This window comes from Anser brachyrhynchus (assembly GCF_964034855.1).
Source record: "Anser brachyrhynchus genome assembly, chromosome: 2".
Taxonomy (NCBI): Eukaryota; Metazoa; Chordata; class Aves; order Anseriformes; family Anatidae; genus Anser; species Anser brachyrhynchus.
The window spans coordinates 40,149,970-40,175,258 of record NC_137695.1 but is presented as its reverse complement, the minus strand read 5'-3'; the positions used below and the strand labels follow the sequence as shown (position 1 = coordinate 40,175,258).

General features: G+C 37.0%; 1 protein-coding gene across 11 annotated transcripts in view; it reads left to right on the top strand.

Moving 5' to 3' along the window:
- The window catches only part of ZNF385D (zinc finger protein 385D), a 436,473-nt gene that overhangs the window by 247,332 nt on the left and 163,852 nt on the right, over nucleotides 1-25,289 (top strand). Inside the window, exon 1 of one of the 11 annotated variants that reach the window (XM_080579725.1) lies at nucleotides 12,146-23,536. The exons of the other annotated variants lie outside the window; for them this stretch is intronic. Coding sequence (XP_080435851.1) covers nucleotides 23,515-23,536 — 22 coding nt within the window. The 5' untranslated portion in view covers nucleotides 12,146-23,514. Of the gene's footprint in view, nucleotides 1-12,145; nucleotides 23,537-25,289 lie in introns of those variants that run through there. 11 annotated transcript variants of the gene reach the window in all.

Here is a 25,289-nt window from a genome sequence, read left to right as displayed (position 1 = left end):
AAGTAGTCTACATATAGACAAAAATAAAAAAAAAAATCACTGACTTCCAGTTTTCCTACATGATAATATCTAAACAAACAAACAAAAAAACCCTCCTTGATGTTTGGAATGAAGCAGTTTCAAAGGCAACTCAGGCAGTCACAGCAACAACTTTCTGGATGTGTTGCCTGACAAATAAAATATCCAAATACCTATTTTTCTTCAAGCTGAATCTTTCATATATCTTGACTCCTTTAGCAATTCATTTACATTGTCTTTTCTCACTGTTCATATGTGCAATGTCTTCTGTAGTGGAGGATAAAGTGCTATCTGTGTGTTTTAGAGGCTTATTTCTGACTCTGCCAGCAAATTTTTAGATAGATTGGATAGTGTATTTTTGCCTGATTTGATAAGATACTTGAGGGCATTAAACTAGGGTATTAAAAACTCTGTACTTCTTGAAGAGTTCTTTTTTTATTATTTTATCTGTGCTTTATTTTCCTGTTTCATGGATGTGTATTAAACCCATTCCCCATGTTCTTGAAGCACTAAGGTATAGTTTTTTTGAGCCTATTGCTAAATACCTGGTAGCTTGGAAATGTAGAAGATGAAATTTGTCCACACATTGGAAATCATAATATTTATTTATTGTATCCTATGAATATTTGGTCAATGAGCTTGGTGGATAAGGAAAACCTCTTCATTGCTTTAAAAAGAAAAAAAAAAATACAAAACTTGGTTTAAGCTTTGCTTATTGTAGATCCATGCAGTAGATCCAGCAGTACATGGAGTTTAATTTATATTTTTACAGTTGCTCTTAGCTTTAGTTTTAATAATATAACTAAGTAAACAAAACTTCATCTGAAAAAAAAAAAAGACAAATGAGACTATTTTCTGATAATGAAAGTCAGCAAAGCATAGCCTGATTGCTTGTGATAGGGATAAATATATTTGCACTAAATTGCTTAAAAGGCAACTATTAGTTTTTAATGAACGTAGGAGATTTACTTTTTTAGCAGAGCTACTAAAATAATAATCATACATAAAGGAGTACTTCACACAAGCTCAGGAAATTATATTCGGAGATTTAGCTAGAGAATTTGGTTCTGGTTTGAAAGATAATGTTCATTTATATATACAAAAAATTGTTTAGTTCATTAGCATACTTTTATTCTGCAGACACTGAAAAGCTTTCATGCCCCCCAAATTACTTAGATGTAACTTAGTTTTATGAGTTATACAGCACTGAAGATATAAATAGCCTTATTATTCTGTCACAACTAGTGCAGTACTGTTCCAGAACACTGCTATTGCACAATAGGAGGCATTTTAAAGTGTTTTTTTCTTTTCTTTTTTTTTTTTCCTCACTAGTGTACCAGATTAGCTTGATTCTGAGACAATATGATTGAAAGTGGACATATGATTTTAAGGCATCTGGCAAAAGTACAGACTTTCACAGTAAAGCCTTAAAATGTGTCTAATGGGCAGACACTGTTTTTTGAAGTGCGACTTCTGATTCATATTCTAATGCACCACCAGTGGGAGGTTATTCAAGTTACTTTAATGGATAACAAAAGTGGTCAGCCCACAATGTGTTACCTTCATGCTAGAGACAATTTTCACTTGCTCACATCTATGTATATCTGTGCATATGTATACATGTGTAAAAGTGTAATGGTGTTGGAGATGAAAACCAATAGAGTAAGATTTTTTTAAATAAAAAAAAAAACAAACTGTCATAAAGAAACAGAGGCTTACTTTAATTTGTCGGAATTCACCTAGGTCTCACCAACAGGTATCAACTGTAGGAGTCATCTAGCAGATGCTCTGCACTTTACTATTTCACATGAATTTAAATTAATCTTTCTATTCTCCAAAGAAACTCATCACATGCCATATAGAAATTAATATTTTTCTCTGCTGTCTGATATTAACACATCATCAGCAACATTGTTTAATAGTGACTTCACAAGGAAATGCTTGAACTTGACTGAGTTACACGTTAAGAAATCCACTATCAACTTTGTTACAGATCTACATGTTTTCTTGCTTAAAACTTTATATTAATCACTGTGTGCCTATCAGATAGGAAACAGCAACTGGAGAAAATGTTGAAAATAACTTTCATTTTCTAGAAAATTGATCCAAGAGAACTTAGTGGCAATTTTATAGTTGAGAAATTTGGACTACGAGTGATACTTTTTGTCTTTATGTAATGATTGAAAAATAAAATGTGGTACTAAAAAAAATACTCTGAAGAGCCGCTAGCTGTTAATACCAAAATTGTTCTTTGAGATAATATTCTTATGCCAGACTGATAAGCACATGTACAAAAACATACATTTCCAGCTAAATTAGTCAGATAATACTGAGAAGTCTGTTGTGAGGTCTATAATGTCTGTTGGGGTAAAAAATGTATTCTGTAAAACTTTCCTGCAATCTATATTTTCAGTCTATGCATGTCAATCAATTTTTATTTTTATTTTTATTTTTTTCAGGAATGGCTTTAGCTTCCCACAGATAGAGCAAATGGCTCAGAAAATCTTTAAATCCAAATCTAACTGTCATCAGGGTAAAAGATGATGCTTCTTGGATTAGGGCTTTAAATATGGTTGGGGTTTTCATGGTGGCTCAAGGTGGGAAGTGAATTTCAAAAAGTGTGTTTTATCTAATCCTTTTTCTAGACCAGTTTGACCATTTCCTTCTAAAGAAACAGCATGTTTAAAACTAATGATGGTTGCATATAAGCAGCAGCAGAGCAGTTGCCAGAAATGGCTGTGGCTCATAATACAGCAACAACTTTATATTATATTCTTTAATTGTTATCACATGGTTAAAAATACATTTCTAAAGCTGCTATAAAATGTCTTTTCATAGTCTGGTTCAGCGTTATCATGCGGGAATACAAAGGTGATTCTTAAATTAAAGATGGTTTACAGGTGGCTTAGAGGGTTATACCAAAACTGTGTTTATATTCAATTCTTGTATAGTTTTATGAATTAGAAGTAAGAGTAAAAGCTAATGAACTCACAATGTGCAATCATGTAGGCAAAATTCAAGTGATTATATACTCCGAATTCCAGAATAGGGAAAAATTTTAGATAGCTTGTTCCATCCGAAGAATATACATTAAATCTTATTTGAGGTAGCTTATGTGTATGAGGCATCAAATGAATCTAAAAGCTGACTGTTGACAAGGAATGGCAACCAATGGTTTGGCAAATCTCTACAGGCAGACTTCTTTGCAATCAATACTGTATTAATCACTTAGTCTCTGCCAATTTAAAATCGATATGCTTTCAGGGAGTGCATCCAGCGCTGTGAAATGTGATGTAACATCAGCATTACTGTTGCACTAGGACTGGGAAGTCAAAACAGGAAATTTTACATTTCCTGTTTTGCCTCCTAGAATAGGTGTAACATTTGTCTGAGTGTAACTTATGTATGGTAAGTTGAATGTAGGAATATTTTATGAAACACTTCCCCTAGCAGACACCTTCCATCAGGCAGAAGGATAAAGGCCAGAAAAATATCATCCCCAATAGGAGTGAATGACCAGTGCAGTCCTGACTGTATCCTACCACATAGCTTGCAATAGGAATTATGTATAACAGAAAGAGGCTGTTCATTTTTCCTGCATGATATTTCACTTGCTTGGCCCCCGGCATTTGGGGTTAATTTTTTTCCCCCCACATCAACACAAAACAAAAAAGTCATATAAATGAAATAGTTGAAGGAAGAATGGTTACTGATGTGAAAAGAGGAGAAATAAGAATGCACTTTTGAAGTATGTTTCATGTTAACAGAACATAATTTGAGAACTGAAGTCCATTGCTTTGCAATGTATCATAAGAGAAATTATTTTTTCATAGAAATGGAGGAAAGCCTTTAGGATGACAAATGTTTTCTTGTTCATGACCTTCTCCTATAAAGTATGGAGAAGTGTTTCAAAGTGTAAAAGGCAAGAAGGTGCCAGTAGAGGTAGTAATTATTATAAATCTGTTTTCTGGAGGCTGTCTCATGTGCTTGCATTTAATAAATTGTCTTCTCTGCCTCTTCCAAAACAATATTAAAGTGTTTTGTGTTGTTGTTTGTTTTTTCTTTGCCTGAATCCTGTTGCAAGACAGGTCTGTGGATTGCTCAGTTGGCTCCCCATGTTCTGCACAAATGCAGAAGAGAGAGAAATGTTAATCTCACTCAGATGTCATGTCTAAACAGACATGCCGTGTAATTAGTGATTTCACTGCTCATTTTCAAGTACACTGCATTTGGACTCATTACATGGATTATCACTGTAAACTTTTTTATACTTTTCCCACAAGTGACTTTCTAGTGCTAACAGCAATTTTGTGGTGATTTGATATATGTACTACTATATCAAGCTCAATTTAATCAACTCTGTTTGTAGAGAATTAAGATAAAAGCCATCTATATGAGCCTTACTAAATTCTTTGAGCAGTTACTTCTGATAACTGTAGTTTTTGTTCCATTCTCTTCTTTATTTATGTACCTTAAATATTTTTTCATACTTTGTTCTTGGAGAGAAATTCTGACACAGACAGAAAACATACAATGGCTTCTAGGCATTCTCTAGGCAACTTAAAAGGGCAGCAGGTTCATTATTTCTCTCTTCACCATTGGAAGCATTCTAAAAATGAGCAGCTCATTGTACATTTTTATAGAACTTGAAGAACTTCTGAGGAGCTGGCCAAGCTGCTTTCCATCATTTATCGGCAGTCCTGGCTATCAGGGGAGGTCCCAGTCGACTGGCAGCTAGCAAACATGACGCCCACCTACAAGAAGGGCCGGAGGGTAGACCCGGGGAACTATAGGCCTGTTAGTTTGACCTCAGTGCCAGGGAAGCTCATGGAGCAGATTGTCTTGAGTGTCATCACATGGCACTTGCAGGGCAACCAGGTGATCAGGCCCAGTCAGCATGGGTTTATGAAAGGCAGGTCCTGCTTGATGAACCTGATCTCCTTCTATGACAAAATGACACGCTTAGTGGATGAGGGAAAGGCTGTGGATGTGGTCTACCTTGACTTCAGTAAGGCTTTTGATATCGTTTCCCACAACATTCTCCTCAAGAAACTGGCTGATCATGGCTTGGACTGGCGTACGCTTCATTGGGTTAAAAACTGGCTGGATAGCCGGGCCCAAAGAGTTGTGGTGAATGGAGTCAAATCCAGTTGGAGGCCGGTCACTAGTGGAGTCCCCCAGGGCTCAGTGCTGGGGCCAGTCCTCTTTAACATCTTTATTGATGATCTGGATGAGGGGATTAAGTGCACCCTCAGTAAGTTTGCAGATGACACCAAATTAGGTGTGTGTGTCGATCTGCTTGAGGGTAGGAAGGCTCTGCAGGAGGATCTGGATAGGCTGGAGCGATGGGCTGAGGTCAACTGTATGAAGTTCAACAAGGCCAAGTGCCGGGTCCTGCACCTGGGGCACAACAACCCCAAGCAGAGCTACAGGCTGGGAGATGAGTGGTTGGAAAGCTGCCTGGTAGAGAAGGACCTGGGAGTACTGGTTGATAGTTGGCTGAATATGAGCCAGCAGTGTGCTCAGGTGGCCAAGAAGGCCAACAGCATCCTGGCTTGTATAAGAAGCAGTGTGGCCAGCAGGTCTAGGGAAGTGATTGTCCCCCTGTACTTGTCTCTGGTGAGGCCGCACCTCGAGTACTGTGTTCAGTTTTGGGCCTCTCGCTACAAGAAGGACATGGACGTGCTCGAGAGAGTCCAGAGAAGGGCGACGAAGCTGGTGAGGGGTCTGGAGTACAAGTCTTATGAGGAGTGGCTGGGGGAGCTGGGCTTGTTCAGCCTGGAGAAGAGGAGGCTCAGGAGCGACCTTATCACTCTCTATAGGTACCTTAAAGGAGGCTGTAGCGAGGTGGTGGTTGGTCTATTCTCCCACGTGCCTGGTGACAGGACGAGGGGGAATGGGCTAAAGTTGCGCCAGTGGAGGTTTAGGTTGGATATTGGGAAAAAATTCTTTACTGAAAGGGTTGTTAGGCATTGGAATGGGCTACCCAGGGAAGTGGTTAAGTCACCATCCCTGGAGGTCTTTAAGAGATGTTTAGATGTTGAACTTAGTGATATGGTTTAGTGAAGGACTTGTTAGTGTTAGGTGAGAGGTTGGACTAGGTGATCTTGGAGGTCTCTTCCAACCTAGACGATTCTGTGATATACTGACAGGGAAAAGACTTCAGAAATGGATGATCTTTGCATTTTTTGTTTCCCTTTAGGTGGAGAATAGATAGCAAAAATATTTGTCTAACAGAGATAGCTAGAGAGGGTAGACAAAAGAAATCCACTGGCATTTGGGGTAACTTTTGCATTTGAGCAAGTTTAAGTGAAGGATTTGTTCATGCAAGTTTTGCCTCGAGGATAATTTTCATGCAATGGTCCAATATTCACAGGAGGATTGAGATGGTTTGTAAGGAATCTTGGACTCACACTTTTCAGAAGCATACTCTATCCAATTGTTTAGTCTTTCTTTATTGTGGGAGGAAAAAAAATCAAGCTAGTTACTTCCAAGGAATGTTTTAGAGTCTACTCTAGGTTGAAATACCTGTTGTCTCTATTGCTATAAGGGAAGTCTAGAGGGCTAGCTCAGATGCAAATGCTACCAGTGCCCAGCCTTAGGCATTCATGTTCTGATGTACCTTCTGGGTCCATATTACATGGATTCATGAACCTGCAGGTATAGCCTTTCCTGTGTTCACATGCAAGGTATACTTCAGGTAAATAAAACTATTACACTGCTTTTAAGAAAGCTACATACACTGTCAACCACTGTGCCTATCTGTTTTAAGGACTGTTGTTTTATTGGTGACATTGAATAATAGAACAAAATCCTCATACAGTAATACTGAAGTCTGGCAAGTCCTTCCCCCCTCTGGAGGATTTCCTGTTAGATCAAAGAGGTTTGTCAGACACTTAACTTCTCATATCCTCATCAGAGCTAATGCAGTCCATGTGTCAGCCAGAGTCACCACTGTGACAGTGAGTTTGTAGTACCTGAAGTGAGATGGTTCAACAGAGGCAGCGGGTGTTCTTCTGAGGGTTTTGTGTCTGATCCAAATTTATACAGAATATTTTACTGAAGTTATTCAAACCACGCTTACATGAAGTCTGGTCATAGCTGAAAATCTAACTCAGTGCTGTGACTAGTCTACAAATATGTTACGTATTCAAGAGAAACACATAACTAACATGTTGCATGTCATGTTATGTTTGCCATCAGCCTCCCTCTCTGTACAGTTACAAATAAGAATCAAGCCCAATCCTGCTTAAGAACTTTGCAGAAGTTTAGATGGCAGCTATCTAGGTAGAAAAAGAGTTGCCCAGCTGTTTGGATATTTTTTTGTCGCTATTAACAAAATTAAGTGGTCAAACTTCTAAAGAAAGTGGAGCTAGAACGTTTCATGCCTTTATGTGCACTTACATGTTGTGTAGTCTCAAAATGATATATTCCTGCTTTATGTTGAGAACAATTTTAGACAGACAGTTGCCCAAGACAGCCTGTAGCATATTTGTTTACTGTATTCTGACAGCAACTGAAATTCTTCCTTTTCAAATAGTTGTTCAGGTTGCTTACTCTGTTGCATATAAGATGCATAACGTAAGATGATGTAATGTAGAAACCATAGAATCACACAGATTTTTATGTACCTTATAAGTCCAAAACTTAAAAAAAAAAAAAAAAAAAAAAAAAAAAAGGCCAAACTTTTTTTTTTGAGATTGTTTTGCATGACTTATCTTTATGACCTGGAAAGCAAAGGCAGAGGTAACAGATCCATTTTTCCTTTAAATTGATTGAGACATGTAGAATAGTGATTTTTTTTCTTAAATTATCAAGCACTTAATGAAAGAACTAAAATCCCAAGTACATACAGAATATTGAATGTCAATATTTGCAAAAAGGTCTGTTTATAAACATACAGATATGCGTTTGCTCATCTGTATGCTCCAAGTCTGAGAAACCTTCCAAAACTGTCTGGCCTGTACTTCAACTGCTGGAAATGTAGCAGAATCCAAAATTGTGTAAAAAAGTGCCATTTTTGGCCAAACCCATATCCCTTTTTGGACACCCTTGTGCCAGAGCAGATGTGGTGTGCAGCTGAACACTATTTGCAGCATGGGAACATCTAGCTGATCAAAATTTCCACACTGTTGCTGCAATAATCCTTCATTTCTGTTGTTGGTCTGAGATCCACCTTTCCAGTGGGTCTGATAGGAAGATCTAGCTTAGGTATTGAAGATTTATTATCTTTAGAAAAATAGATAAGATATTAGCAGGATGCTATTACTTGCAATGATACATTTTTGAGATAGACCTCGATAGTGGTGGTGTTATTAAAAAAGACTTCTCATGGCAATGCTTTTTGCTTAGACTCTATGGGTGTTTATAGAAGGGTTGGCTGTGGATACTACATGCTGGAAAAATTGTCTTACTCATTTGCTAATATCAAGCTGTGATGTGAGAGTTTCCACATACTGATCTCGTTTCCTAGAGCTTATGAATTAGAAACAGTGAAAATCTGCATGCTTTTGTTAGACATATATATTTTTCATTAGGTAGATGATGAAAATGTATGTAATGTTTGCTTATGATCCTCCTAATTAAAACTGGTCTTTCATGCATTTCAAGAGCTTCATTCAAGTGCAGGTGGAAGGCAGGCTTGGCTTGATTGACTGTAAAATGCTTCCACATTTACATTTGTCCTGTGAAATAAATATGGAAGAAAAAAAATCTTTTGATTGTGTCTGAATCAGAATGCGGTTATTAGTGCCATGAGTATGAGAGAGAAGGGAGAATGAGGGGGATGTAGTGGTGGTTCAGTAGGAGATTTGGAAGAACAGAGAAATCATGGGATGAGGGACAAAGGAAAAAGGGCTCCAGAAAATATCTTTAAAGTACTGAGTGTGTCAAATGAAGTAGTAAAAGAATCAATCATAATGCAGAATGACGAAAAAAAACACATATAGATAACATACTATACAACTAATGTTGTTATATTCCAGGAGTGTATGTTAAAGTAGTGTGTCTGGGGGAGGGGGAGAATTATAGAGATGCATTTGCCTGTTCTGTAATTGTTATAAAACAAAGTATTGATGCTCTCGAAAATCTGATAGTTTATTTTTTTTTCTTCTTAAATGCTGTGTAAGAATATGCTCCAGTCAAGGGTGGAAGCAAAACAAATACGATGCACTGTATTGAAAATGGATTCTTGAGAAAGATCAATAAATTCTGTATGCAGCAGAATGAAGTTATCAAAATGCAAATATTTTAAACAAAACAGAATTTAACAATTGCCAAGATAAGATATTCTTTCAAAGCATATTGAAGACATTTTCTGGTTTACATAATGTAATTAAATTCAAGCCTGAAGAATTCAAATTTGTCCCAAAGACATTATTGGCAATGTGATTTAATGTGGTGATAAGGATGAAAATGTAGCATGTTTGGAAGCCACAAGAGTATTATAAAATTATATTTTGAGAGCTGACAACAATTGTTTGCAAGCGTTCTTTTGAAAACTACTCAATAATGGCATAATGAACAGAAGACCTATTCTATTATTCTCCCTCTCCCATTCCTCCATATCTCCCCTTACACCCTCCCCCGTCCCCAAAATTTGAGTCAAGGTCACCCAGATGTAACTTCTGTTGTCTCACTGGAGCTCATTGCCAGTAGACAATTACTGTTTTGTGTCTTATGAGAAAAAATAAAAAGTGAACACAGGATAAGGAAATTGTGAATCAGTGATTTCTTAGAACATTGTAAAGCATTTTGCTTATATTCTTTCAGGAATACGGGAGATGTGTACATGTTTTATATAAATTGCTTTATCATGGTTGTTTTCATTGTTCATAGGATGGGAAACAGTGTGATCTGAAGGCTACACTGGAGTCAAGAGCTCATGAGACTCAGCCTGTTTTCTGATTTAAAATACATTTATAACGATTTAAACTCATCTTTAATCCCCCAAACTGGGGGTATACTATCTCATATCTTGTAAGATCAGCTAGTTGAATATACAAAATATATACTACGTAAATATGTACAATATACTAAAACTATATCATAAATTTTAATGTCGTTTGATCATTCTAGATTGAGTGCATCAATTTCTGCAAATTAGAACTTCATCAGTCAGGGTACAGAAAGCTTAATTCTTTGAAGCACTTCTTGAGGCTGGTGTGGGGGACATCTGAAAAGGTGTCAATGTTTTGCTGTGCATGAGGGAGGGTAATTTAGCTTGCTCAATTGACAGGATCTTTGACTAGGGTTAAAAAGGTAGAGAACTATTTGGATAGTGATTCTTTCCATGGGAGAAGCTTTCAAGTCAAACTTATCCTCTTTAAAGGATTTATTTGTTCTTTAACAACTTCATGGCATGACCCCTGATTGACAATGAAGTGGTATTTATAGTGTTTAGCCAGTCATCAGAAATGACTAATTATGCCTCCCTCAGAGTGTACATGCTTTAATGACTCATGTAATATGCTCTCATTATCTCACAATTTGGTATCTCTGATACGTTTAAAAATATGTATGTGTAGTAGGGGTACTTAACATTATTTTTTCTCAAAATTCCATAAATTAAACATTTTGTAATTTTTAAGTAAAAAACTGTTAAACCTCCTCTGGTGTCCCCTTTCAAAATAATAGATGTTCCATGTCCAGTAAGTCTCTTTTGTGCTTGCCATTTTAGAAAATCATCTAGCAGCTTGAATGCGTGTAAGCCAAGGAAAAAAGATCCAAAGGCTAATCCATTAGTAGCCTCTCAGATCTGACCTTCCCTTAGAAAATATTCTATGGAAAGACTAAAACTGCTCTTTACAAAAGGGCAAAAGACTGCAGCAGAAAAAAAATTATGAAATAAGTAACACACGTAATACCAGGACTAAAACATTGGTTCATCTGCTTCTGAACTGGAAAATCAGATTAAGTAGTCACATAATATATAAGCAACAGTGCTTCTTTAAGTTTGCTGTTTGTGTATTGCTAGGAAGCATTTTATATAATTCTCTTACTGAAAAAACAAACAACAAATAAAAACTTATTGTAAAACTTATTGTAAAATACTACCTGGAACCCTGAAAGCTGGATTTCTGTGACTCTTGCTTTAAACTTACATCTTTTGAGTTTTCTGTTTGTTAAATTACAAGCTAACTCCAATTAAAAGTTAAATAAATAAATAAAGTTACATTGTGTTTTGCCTCCCTTCACGGTCCCCAGCCTGGCACCCAAGAATAACACATGCATCCCATTTTATTATTTATTATTATTTTTAAAATGTCTACCAACAGAAACTTTCTAACAATTTTATGGTTAAATTTTTCAGTCAGAAACTTTAACAGTGTGCTTGCATTTTCATCCCAGGGGAAAAAAAAAAATGTATATATATATAGCCTAGTAAGTAGGTTACTTTTGGGTGTTACCAGGATAGTTTTAATTACTTGTTTGTCTTGATTCCCATCAAGGCACTTCCCTTCAGTCTTCCTTGTCCCTGATGACCTCTGCCACCAGAGAGCTATCCAGAATTTAGTTATTTTTTCATTTGTCCTAGATAGGTTTATTTGTTTCTTTGTCCTTATAGATAGATATTCATTACATCAGATAGAGGTTGATAATATCACAAGATTATTAAAGCACTCATCAGGTGTCTAGGAGATGGTAGTCCAAATTCCTGTACTGAAAGGATGAGGACAGATGATGGGAGTTGGAGGATGTACTGTAGACCTGTAGAGGTTAATTCTTGTGTAAGGGGGACAAGCCTTGGGTAGCCTGCAAGATGGATGGCTAACCTCCAGCTGGGACTGATCTGCTCACATTTCAGATGGCTCTAATGAACTTCTACCTAGTGGTTTCAGTGGAAGACCATCTTCAAGAACCTTGACTGAAACCATTCATTCTTATTCATCCCCTCTGCATTGGTTGGATTATTCAGCAAATACAGTAAAGATAGAGGTTTCTAAATTTGACTAGAATAGTTACAAGACCCAGATGACAGAGATGTAACCAGCCATGACACATTTTTATGCCCAACAGCAATGAGCAGGAACCCGATAGGATGGACAATTCCAAGCAATAATCATACTGTAATCTGATAAAATTTTGACTGTTATAATTTAACTCCCTCCTCTTCCTAATCAATTATTTCTTGTATGCTGAGTAGAAGGTAAAGCATAATATAGGAGACTGCAAATTTTGCAATTCCTAATTGTAAAATTTATGATTAGCCTCATATCCAATGACCAAAAAAAAAGTAAATCCACGTTAAGCAGTAGTGAGAAAGAAAGAAGGAGAAATGGAAATCCTAGTGTGGCTATTTACCTGTGCACCAAGTTGATTATACCTCTGAGAAAGCATCTAGAATGGTCGTGTGGCACTGTATATGTATGCATGTGCACATGGCTTAATATAAGCAAGTGTTTATATGCACATGTGTACATGCTTTAATCATTTCATTTCTCATGCACAGTACTGCCTGAATATCTTTAAATCTTTGGTTTTAAGGGATGTAAATGGGGATGAAACATAGATCTGAGTAATTACATGATGTAATGCTCTGGTGGACAGTGATCAAGGAAGGAAGTAGTAGATAAGTAATGAAAAAGTGTTCCAGTACAAAAAGTATCAACAGTTTATAGACAACAGTAAATAATCTTTAGGAGGACAAAACAGGCACTGCAGAATTCTGTGTTAAATGCTTTTATTGAGGCTTCTATTTCTTACACTATCTTTCTTGAAAGCTTTTCTGTCAGTGCTGTGGTTTTCTATTGCACGAAGCTAGGCTGCCAAATCACTGTAAACCCACAGATGAGCTAGAATTCACTTTTACATTGCAGTCAACTTTGTGAGCAGTCAGAATATGTTCAATAAATGCTCATGAAAAGAATAATTTATTTATTTATTTACAAAAAGAGAAAGCAGAGGTTCTGCAGATGAAGTGGGTGTAGAAATCCAGCATACCATCATGCTTCTTAGCGAAAAACTCATCTTCTGTTCTGCTATCTGCAGGCTGTTGTTCTTCAATGCCAGGCAGAGATACAAACCCCAACAGTTCTACAGCCTTCTCTAACACACACAAGCTGAGTTGGTATTGGTGCAACACTATCCTTTATTTAGGATGAATTCATAGTCAGTATGCTTAGATCTGTTGTTTCATATCTACAAAGTCTAGAGAGATATGACGGGCTTTCAAACCTGTGGGAAATTCTTTTGGTTGTTAATATATATTCAGTTGTTAATAAGTATAGGAACATGAAGTAAAGCTATAATGTACACCTTTATCTGTGGCACACCATTGATCTATATAAAACAGAAGAAAATATTCTGTAAGGACAATCTCTTGATTTCTGTCTCCCCATCCATCTCTAGGCACCTAGAGTAAGTAGGCTTATTTTCAGAGATACCGAGTGGCAAAATGACTAAAAATCAAGTTACTGAATTATCTAAAAATAGAAGCAGTACTATAATCATATTTCAGAATTATTGACTTCCTAATTATTTTGGCATGAATAAGGTTGAAAAGTATTTGGATTGAAATGGTCTCTGAAAAGTGTGCATTGAAGAGAGAGACAGATTTGCTTTGGTATACGATCTTTTCATTCAGCTGTGGGAAATGGACAGAATTAGTTATAGGCTTCTATGATAGCAGGATGTTTTCAAACCTGGTAATTAAATTCAGAAGTATAGCAGATCAAAAGGAAACCATACAGAAAAAGATGTAACAAAGTCAAGAACAGATACAGACAGGAGTTTTTTTGCTGTAAATGCTGTTCTGAATTAGAATGGCAGGAGTCTCTGTCAATAAGATCAAAAGGTAGGAACAGAGATGAAAACTCTCCTTTTAGTGTTAATTATTATAAACCAGGTAGGAATGTATTTGAACACCATTGGCAGAGTGCTAGAAAGCAGTAACTTTTTTTCTCCTTTCTTTTTTTTTTTTTTTGGGAGAATAGTACTGGACCATTCCAAATTCAAAAGAAATTGATCGTTTCTGGGTGACTTTAAAATGTTATTATTTTTTTTTTTCCTCTTCACTGTTAATGCTAAATGGCTATATAATCTAATAGCTATTTTGTGAAATGCTCCCATTCTCTCTACCTTTTTGAAGGTAAGCATGAATAGCATAACTTAACCCCCAGGAATCTCAGTGGAACACACTTGTAGGATGTCAGCCAGGTCATTCATTTTTGATCTTTGGTTTTACATTGGGCAAAATATTGAGATACAGTATGATCATTTGGGCAAAATATTGAGATACAGTATGATCATTTAAGATCCCAGGAAATTTTATTGGGTGTTGGGGAAACTACTGTTACAGTTAATTCTGAACTGTTACAAGAAAATTCAATTGTTCTTGTATAATTTTCATGCTGGTTTCAGTTGCAGGTGTTCTTCGTGTTCTGCTCTAAATTGGTGATTAGTGTTATTGAGCACAGTTAGTAGTTGCTGCAACAATCTCATATAGAGCCAAATTTCAATGGGTGTGAGTGATCTGCAGGGCTCCCAGTTCTTTTAAGAGGTTTGGAAGCTTTGGCTAGGTTTCAACTCACGTATCAGAGCATGTGAAGTTAGGTGATTGTGTATAGGAGTCTAGAAGTGAATTAGGTGTCTAAGCTCCCCTTTTGATCAGTGAAACTCTAGTCAATATAGTTAATGGAGCTTAGAGTGCTATTTAGCCATCCAAATGTAGGTGTGTACTTCTGAATGAGGTAAATAAATCTTTGGCCTTGGTTTACTACATCAATTTGATCTCCACTGACTGTGACATCCAGCTCACAGGTGGGCACCAGCATATAGACACAATAACCCTAGTATCAGTCTCTGAGGCAAATGCTACCTATGCAGAGGTCTACTACAGAAACAAAAAATATCACTGATAATTTTACCGCATAACAAGTTATTTCTTACGAGGAGCGGCTGAGGGAGCTGGGATTGTTCAGCCTGGAGAAGAGGAGGCTCAGGGGCGACCTTATCGCTCTCTATAGATACCTTAAAGGAGGCTGTAGCGAGGTGGAGGTTGGTCTATTCTCCCACGTGCCTGGTGACAGGACGAGGGGGAATGGGCTAAAGTTGCTCCAGGGGAGGTTTAGGTTGGATATTAGGAAGAACTTCTTTACTGAAAGGGTTGTTAGGCATTGGAATGGGCTGCCCAGGGAAGTGGTTAAGTCACCATCCCTGGAGGTCTTTAAAAGATGTTTAGATGTAGAGCTTAGTGATATGGTTTAGTGGAGGACTTGTTAGTGTTAGGTCAGAGGTTGGACTAGGTGATCTTGGAGGTCTCTTCCAACCTAGATGATGCTGTGATTCTGTGATTCTTACACTTTAGCATGAAACTTGCATGCATAGAATAACAAAACACTTGCACATGGATATGTGAATCAAATTGTGGGCTGATGTGAATAAAAACAGTACAAATTTGCCAAACTTATCTCACAAAAAGTTGAATGTTGTGTCTCGAGTTGAATACTATATCTTTCATCTTTTTACACCCTCAAATTATTGCCTTTTCTGTTGCCAACTTCTCCTCCTCAGTTTTTGCATGTTAATTTCTGATATATTGCAGATTTCTCACCTTTAATTAACATTTCCTTTGATAACAACATGTTGGCCACAATAATTTTTCCTTGGAAATTAAAGATGAAATTGAAACATGTCATATATGTTTTTCTATGAGTTTAGTGACTATTAGACTATTTAATAGCTACTGAAGATGAAATTTATCTTGCCTAACTGTAGCTGGCTAAAAGTTTTACACTTCCTCTCTTCCTCTCACATAGCAATTTGCCATGGGATGAGTTGCTCCGTGAGGCACCTGCAGCAGTCCACTGCCAAAAGCACTGGCTAGTTTAGGTTGAGATGTTTCCTTTTTCGGTAGTTAAAGCTGAATTTACCTTAAACTCCTTCCTGTTCCCTGACATTTCCATGTGCTGTGCTGTTCCCTGTGCTAGCACCTTGCAGATGCTTCAGGTGCTGTTGCAAAGCATCTCAGTTCTCCAGTGTAGGACAGAAATTGCTGCATTTTGCAGCTGCCTCAGTGTTTGTGTCCCTTCCTCTACATAGGTCTACAGCCTTGCTCCTTTCGCTTGAGCCATTGTAAAGAAAGAGCTGCTCTGCTCCCATTCATATTGGAACTTCATTTGCCTTCAGATTTCCTATTGCAACTGTATATTGAAATCACAGTACAGTGCCTTCAATATCACTGGCAAACCTAAAATCATACTGCATTGTTACTATTTTTTTTTCTTTTCCATTTTTGACTAGCTCTATACAGCATCAAGAAATGAAGAATTATTGTTTCATGTCTATATTTTGAAGTGTTTTCCATCTCAGGACTTTAGGCTGTGGAAATTGATAAGATTATATTCTATAGGAGCAAACAAAATACAGATTAAAATCTTACAGCTTTCTTAAAGCAAAACTAGGAGCCGAACTATTTGGGAAGAATTTAATAGCGGCTTGGGAGAAAAAGTGATACTTCTTTAAATAACTAAAGGCTATTAGATGACTAAAAAAAAAATCATTTCATGTTCAGAAAATTGAAAACTGGCTAGAAGCCTTTTCTGGTTCAGCTACAAAATAAGGGCAGCAGCTAGAAATAAAAGAACAATTTGGAACAAAATGATAAAAGAGAAAATGGATACTAATCGATATAAATTACAAGTAAGAAGTATGGAAAATTTATAGGGGAAGCCAAAAACAGGAAATAAAAATTATGTGGTTGGCAAGACTAACGAAGTTTTCAGCGTGTATTAAGAACAAAAATCCTAATAGTATAAGCCACTAGATGGAGATAGTAAGATTGTTAAGAGTGATTTGAAAGAATCATAAAAGTTAAATAAATATTTTAATTCTGTATTTTGAAAAATTCTTGATACTATCCTCATGTTATGAGTCTGCTGAGGTACTTTCCAAAATACCTGGAAAAAAAGAGTATGTCAAGCAGCAGCTCAGCAGCTGCTTGGACTAAAGACTATTTAAAATCAATAAGTCCGGGTAAATTTTGTATAGGAGTCCTAAACTATTTGGCTGAGAAGATCCCAGTTTCACTGATTTCCTTATAAAAAGAAAAAATAATAAAAAATAAAAAATAATAATAAAAAATAAAAACAGACAGACGTGAAAACGCAGGGGACTAGAGAAGTGATAATGATGTTCTGGTATTCAGAAATGTAACTGATATCTATGCAATACTCAAATTGCTATGGTTCTTGAGCAAAGGAAATAAACTGTAAATAAATGCAATAAATTTTAGTTTTTTAATTTAACTGAATATGAACAAACAAAACAGGCAGTATAAACAGACTATTTAAGTATGTAATGTCTGGTTTTGTTACATGAAATTTGTCATTTGATTGATAAAGATAATTTTAGAAGCAATAGACATGCATATTTTTGGCTACTGTTTTCTTTTAAACAAATGTACACGTACACATCCGATAAAGAAGTGGTTAATTGACAAATCAGCTACATACCAAATTTAACTAATTCAAGATGGCACCAGCTGTTATGCAAAGTGCAGGTCAGAGCTTTTGAAAGGATTGTGTCCTGTAAATCAGGGGCCTAAAAAGAATCTAGAGTGCAAAAGCTGTATATAATTTCTTAGTGTGACATCTGGATTTATAAATTTAAATTTATGTATTATAAATGTGTAAGTGGTGAGAATAGAATGCCTAGTTCTAGTGATGAATCTTAAACAGTATGTATCAAAACAGTGGAGAGTGTTGGAAAAGGACAAAAAGTGAATGAATTAGACAGAATTAGGCAGAATTGCACACCTGACCAAGGGTAGTGATGGATTGTTTTTGATATACTCAAAAATACATTAGACAAACTTTACTGAATGCAGTACAGAAAAAAAAAAGAAAAAAAAAAGAAAAAAAAAGAGGGGGGAAAGAGAGACAATACATTTTGGAGCTGATATTGCTGCCAGTTCTGTTTTTCAAAGACTAAAATAAATGTAGGTGGTTGGTTTGGGGTTGTTTTTGTCTTTGTTTGTTTGTTTGTTTTTGTTATTGAAAAAACATCCTTGACATGGATTCAGGCAGGCTTCTTGGACTTGTTTGCTTTTAAGAAAAGCTTTCTCTTTAAAATTGTTATCAATATACTAGTCAAAGAAGCTTCTGTACCAATTGTATAGTTATTCACATTCATCATCTTAAATCTTGTCACATGCTTAGGAGCAAAAGATGACAGGAATGGGCATTTAATAAAGCAACAAGCAGAGATAACACCTAGAATATCCATTTGTTTTTATATTGGTAGCTTTTTGCTTGTTTATTACACATATATATATGTATAAATGTAATAACGATTCATATTAGTGGAAACTCAGAAAAATATGAACTTTCAATTGCCACATCATCTGTGTTCGAACTACAACATGCTATAAGTAGTAGCTTTAAGCTTACAAAAATGCCTATTTACATTTTCTTAGCTTTGTATGTAGAAAATCCCTGTTGTTAAAAAAAACTGTGCTGAAAGTATCAGCTATTGAACTGAAAAGTCTGCATGACAAAAATTTTTAAAGGCTCTCAGGCTCTCAGAATCAAAAGTGAATCTTTGTTTACCTCTTGAAAATGCTTTTGTAAGAGGTTCTGGTTAGCCATTTCCAATAGAGAATGGAGCAGTTGATCAGATAGCAGCTAAACTAATGAAAAGCATCATGGAAGTGACAGGAAGATTAATTAAGTTCCTCCAGTTGTATTCACGTGTGGCGGTACAGAGTTCCTTTGGGTACTGCTGCAGTTAAATGGTATTCATGGTGACAAATATTGCAGATTTCTAGAAGTGACACTTTTGAGTCAAGGTTAAAAATCACGTTTGGTAATTTTATCCTCTAGAGAAAGAGCAAAACTAGTGATGAGCCTCCATGGCTAGTTTAAAATATATAATTATAACTTGTTCCTTCCCCTCTTATACTTTAGTGTAACCTCAAGAGATTAGTAACGAATCACAAAATCTGTGTTACTGTGTAGTATGTCTTAAACTACTCCAGATGGCTTCAAAATAAAAACAAACCAAATTTCTAGTGGAGGTACTTAGTATATTTGACTTCAGGCACAAAAATATGCACACTTGGAAATACTTCCAATTACTTTTGGAGCCTTACAAAACTGTAGCTTGTTTGCTGCTTTTTATTTCTGAACTGTGGTCACTATAGCACTAATAGCAATGAAATATCTGCCATACATAAATTTCTACATTGTTCAAAAGTTGCAGCCCTACTTTATCTTCACAAATCCTTTACGTATGGGGTGCTTTTGGTAAATAGGTGGGTCAAGTGTGATTTGGATTGCTTCTTCCACTTCATTTTCTAAGCAAATATTTGCACAAAACATTTTTATTTTAACAGCAGTCTGTGTACAGTCGATAAAATTTATTTCAGGAAAATCTGGAAAGCTTTTCCAGTGTATGGGATCTTTTAACCTACTGTAGAAGATGCATAAACTTAAAATGTTGTGTCACTAGTGTATTTCATTGCCTACTATTACATTTCTGCTAGCAAAGAGTCCCTGGATATGCTTCTGCATTTGCAAGAAAAGGTTTGTGGTCAGCATCGCTAATTGAAACTCATCAAAGCCAACTGGGTAAGAGTCTGGGTATAAATCTAATGTTAGTTGCCCCCTGGGAGAGTTCGAGACTGGAAGAGAGTTTTCCAGGAATCCTAGGGAATTAACTGGGTGCATTAATATTAAATATTAATTGGTCTCTGCGAGTGGTTTTAGTATTTGCTATGGAGGATTGTGTAAATAAGTAGATAGATAAAAATCAGTAGAAAGCATAGAAAGTGTAGAGAGTTCTCAAAGAGTGGCATTTTGACTCTAGACCAAGTCATGTGTGGTGGTAACCTGTAGGTTTACCATCTTTGAAGAAATGCAGGATGCACACTGCGCTTGTATGTACAGTGGCATGTGCTCTCCACTTGCTTTTTGTTTATTCGGAGGTAATGTCTTGTGGGGCACTATGCATTTCTGAAATTTTGCCCTCTCTGGCAAGCCCTTTACCAAAGTGGGGTTTCCACGGTTAAAAAAAAAAAAAAAAAAAAAAAGAAAAAAAAAAAGGGCAGAGTAAGTTGCTGGAGAAGAGGGTAGGATTTCGGGGAGTAGAAGCAGCCTATTAGAAATAAGGGTATGGGGTAGCTATTTTAGCAGAAGGTACCTTTTTTTTTTTTTTCATGATAGGTCTATCTTATTGCTGAATCACAGACTTCTGGGGGGTTTGTTTTTGGAAGTGAAGCATGCATGAAAATACGATAACTTTACACTTGACCTGCATCTGTAGCAAAGCTAAATGCTGGTTAGCCTGTGCTGGCTTGTTGATGACTGAGAGTTTACACCGTGTGCTGACATCATGAGCTGATTTGCTCATTCATTCTGCGTGATGCTGCATGCCCAGCCTGTGTCTACTTGCATCTCCAGACTCACACAAGTGTTTGTTGTTCCTCATTGTGCAGCAGGGTCCTCAGTACTTGAGTTAAAACACCAGCCATTCTGGATTGTAATTTCTGCATTAATCCTTACTTTTGCTGACAATGATAATATCCCACTCTGGGAATAAAATTTATTTATTTGCCTCGTGCTTGGAGCTCTACTTCTTTTTGCAATTTATTAGTGTTTTATGTATGTAAATGAAAGCAGAATTGGTGTGGAGTACGTGAACTGGGGCAGTTAAGGCTTTCTAGGAGAGACCACCAGTGACTTTTCTTGCTCCACTGCATTTGTTCTATAGCTGAAGTGCAAATAAATTAAACTTTTTTAGTTTTTATTTGACTACTTAGGTTATATGCTCATTGTAATAAGACACAATAAGAGAAAGTGGGAGATGGTCCTTTTTCTGGTTTAAAAGGACAAAAAAAGAAGTGTAGGTAATATTCAGAACCAAGTACTGAAGAATATGTTGGTCTATGTGGTCCTTTGCTTTGTACACTGAGGAGCTGGCCTACTATCAGGCTTCACTGAATTGGTACAGATATTGTAACAGAGCAACCAGCTCATGAAGGGGCATTTAAAGGCAGTATGGTTGCTGCCTAGCTAATAACAGTGTGTCTACACAGTCATGAGTTGTCTGCACCCAGCCTCTCAGCTGGCCAGCTGGCAGCTCAAACCAGCAACGCGTACCAGCTTGGAGGAACACCAGGGCTAGAGGTAGCCTGCATCTCAGCAGGTCTGTCTCCTGACCAAATGAGCCTGAGCCTTTCTGCAACACAGCAAACACAGCCTGGTGAGCAAACACTATGCCTGCTTGCCTGGGTGCAGAATGTCTTGAAGGACATCATGCAATGCTCTGCAAAAGTGCTTCAGTGCTAGCAGAGGAACTGAAGGATTTCACAGCGAATTGATTCTCTGAGCTTTTACACTCCAGAGAGAGACTAGAGGAAATGCTTGTACTGCAGAAGGCTCCTAATCATAGCTTATACCTACTGCTTAGAAGACACCAGAATGGCTCAGCTGAGGTATTTTAAACCGGCCCTAGAGGGTGGTGTTTTCTCCCATAGTGAAGTGTCCTTCCTTGTATGGTAGAAGTGAATGAATGTTATAATGATGAAATGGCAGAAAGGAAGGTACCCTGAATACCCTCTGTTACCTGCTGCTCCAACCTCTCAAGTTAAAATAGAGTCCGTGGTTTCTAGATAGTATTTCTTCACTGTGATTTAGGATTTAGTCAATTTACATAGCCACTGGTCAGTCTGAACCATGCAAAAAATCTTGGTCTTCCTGCCACATGCACTCCAACTTCAAAGTGCACTCCTGCACTGTGTGCTTTTTAGTTGTGAAGCAAAATTGATTTTGAGTTTATCTGTGGAGTGTAGTGCTCTCATTTCAAGTATGCCTCTTCTCATGGGCAGTTGGAATAAGAAAGAGCTCCAAGAAAGGCTGGATATCGGGAAATGGAGAACTGTGGAAGTACCAGTGAGAGACATGACTTAAATTCATGCCCCAGTTCACCTCATTGTTGCTTAATCTTGGTGACTTTTGTACAGGTAGCATGAAACCTAGTGAGAGCAATGAAGTGAGGGCATCTTGCTGAGAGAAGTGTAGCGGTGATGTACACCAGGGCCGTTGACTATTCTGCTGTAATTGGAGCATTCCTTGGCTGCTGCGCTCTTGGGATAATTTTGCCCTAAGTGATTGGACCTCATGAAATTGTAGTTACTGTGTGGAGCTTTTACAAATAAGAAGTGGAGCTTTAAATGAATTATACCTGTCATCCTCTTTCCTGTAGAATGAAAGCATTCATCCCATTAGATCCTATTATAATGAAATAAACACTTCAGCATACTGTCCATTATTTTTTACCTTTATTTAGTTTAAGTGTATTATCAGTGATACATGACAGACTGACAACAGGAAACCAATGTCCTTTATCGATTCACAGAAGATATATAATACATGCATAAACACAGAACACATAGGCTTTGCCACGATGCCACACCACCGAACATCAGATCCGTCCCAAGGCACTACGTGTAAATGCTGGAGAGCATTTCGGTACCCAGGTCTGGTCTTTCTTTCTCTGTAGCTGCTGGCAAATATATTAGTTTTTAAAGCAGCAGGGACTGTGTGGGGACCTACTTACAATGAATTTAGGACCGCTCTGTTTGTCACAGAATAAAATAGCTACCAGCTGCTAATGACTTATCAACCTGGGCTGGAGAGGAACCGGAGACCCAGAGGATGAAAGGTTGTAAACTCCATTACAAATCTTTGCTGTCGTATATCTCCCATCCTCCCACTTTGTTATTCATGGGAAGAAATCATAGTTTTAAAAATCAGTTCAGCTTCATTGTATTTATGAGTTGCTTTTAAAAATAGAAACAGCCTGGGTTTCGTCCAGCACTCGGGTTAAAATCATTTATAGAAATGGAACTATTGATTTCAAAAAATAAAATAAAATAAGCAGTCTTAGGGTATATGATTTTGTCAACTGCCAAGCACCTTTATCTTGCACTGAAGTTGGAAACTCAGGGCACTCGGGGCTTCTCCTGGAGCCTGCCCTTAAGAGAAAAATAAGTTGACAATATACACTTTGTCTTTTCCATCTGTTACGTAATTGAGCACGCTATGTCACTGAACACAATTGCTGCCAAAAAAAAAAAAAAGCAGCGTATACAATTTTAGAAGGGCTTTTTTTTTTTTTTTTTCTTTTTCAAGCCAGGGTTAGGTTAAGCAGGATATTAGAGCACCTCATTGCGAGCCTGTTAAAGAAAAGATCTGTTTGTAGTACTCCTAGTCCTGATGTCACAGGCACAGCAAGGACATCAGAAGGAGGAGTCAGATTACAGTAAGAATGGGCAGTGCAGCATGCAGCCAGAGTAAATGCTAAATCAGACAGGGATTGTATCAGGGATAAGACTGCCTGCAAAGCGCTCATCCTGAGGAGGCACACTGCTCGCTCACGCTTCTTATGCTGGGAAATTTCCACATAATGTAGAATGAAAGAGCTCTGTTTTACATGTCAGCCCTGTGCGGGAGCTAATGCTGAATACACAGCGGTGGGATCCTGACTACGTGATTAATGAGAAACATAATGTATTTTGGTAAGTGTTAACTGTGATGTAATTCTGCTTCTGCTCACATTATCAATAGGAGTGATTATTTTAAATTTCAGATTCAAGAACATTTTGTGCTGGCATGCACCTAAAACTGACAACTAGAAAATCGTTTCGGCTGTGCAGTTTGAAAGGATTCCATTGTCTGGGAAATTTTCTGTTTGAATGGGTTACCGCTTAGTCTTAGCAGCTTGAAAAATAAGCTAAATAGGATGAACTCATCCTCGGTTTGTTTTATATGAACTTGTGTTTCATTTACTGAGAGGGAATGAGAAATCGTTGGGAGGCATGGGAAGTTTTAGACAAACTTAATGAAATGGGTGAGCTACTACTGCACTGTTTATGATTTGGAGGCACAGTAAGTGTTAGGATCTCATTCAGTTTTTAGTTTGAAGAATTCAAAGATACAAAGGAGAAACAATGCTTTATTTGCAGTGGTGTGTTTGCCGAGTACTCTGCATTATGCAGATCACTGGTGTGGGGTTGGCTCCTAGCACACCACGAAATGCATATTATTTTAAGCCTTTAGGGGTCTCAGAGCTGTTAAATATTTGTGCAGAGTTTAGTTTTGTAGCATGATGGAAATCTTCCTTAGCCTTACAGCTGGGCTGGCTGCATACCCTAAAAACATGCTGGAGCGTATAGCTATGCCTAAGCAATGTAGTGCTGCAGTACTGGGCTGGGATGTACAGTTGCAATATAATGCTGCAAGTTCGTGCTGCTCAAAAGCAGAAATTTGATATATTTTTTTTTAATTGCAATCTGGAAAAAAATATGATTCTTTGTTATATGACATCTTATCTCGCCTCTGTTAATTTATCACTGCATAATATTTAGAATGAACGCACAACAGAGAGTTAGAGAATTTCTGGGACATTCAGCAGCTTCCTCAGTTTCATTAAATATTGAATCAGGAGTTCACTTCAAGCTGTAAGAGAAGTATTTTTGTTATATTCTGAGCCCTATCATATGAGTGCTATACTCTGTAACATGCTAAGCATCATTTTCTTATTTTTATAAAACTAAAAATACTGGGGGTGAGGGGTGGGGATGTCTTTAACAGCGAAATCCATCAATTATGAAAGCAGATTGATTTATTTTTTTTATAAACTACCGTAACAGAAAAAAAAGAAATTGGATGAGTTCTCAGAACTGTTCAGAGTTCCTTCTGAAGATGTATTTGCAATGCTTTAGCTTTACTACATTTTCCAAACATTGAGGAAGAATAGCTAAGCATTATAGTTTTAGGCTTGAGTAATTTGGGTTAAGTCTCTTCAGCATTAAAAACTAGTGATGTTAGGTTAATTTTTTGGTTATTTCTGTTTGTTTGTTTGCTGCCTTTTAATATGATTGCAAGTGCTAAATGGGATATATATTTTTTTTTTTCTTTTTTGCAGTCAGTTTCACAATTACCTGTATGACTAGGATTAGAAGTTACAGTTTCCTGAAGTTATACGGGTTAGAGTATTAGATATATGTTCACTGGGTAGTATTTAATTTATTTTTTCTGTTTTTCTATAATTTTCAGAAACACATAATGTTGATCAAACTTATTTTGCTGTTATTTCTTTGGAAAAATACCAACTCCTGTTTCACATGCTCATTTGTTTTCTGGTGCAACACAAGTTTTTAATTGGAACAAACTGGGTTGTGCTTTCTCCCTGCTTTTAGGAAATCTCACTTTTGAGAGAAGAGCTAAAAGTTTCAGTTAGGCAGGTTTTCAGTATGCTGTGTTCAGACT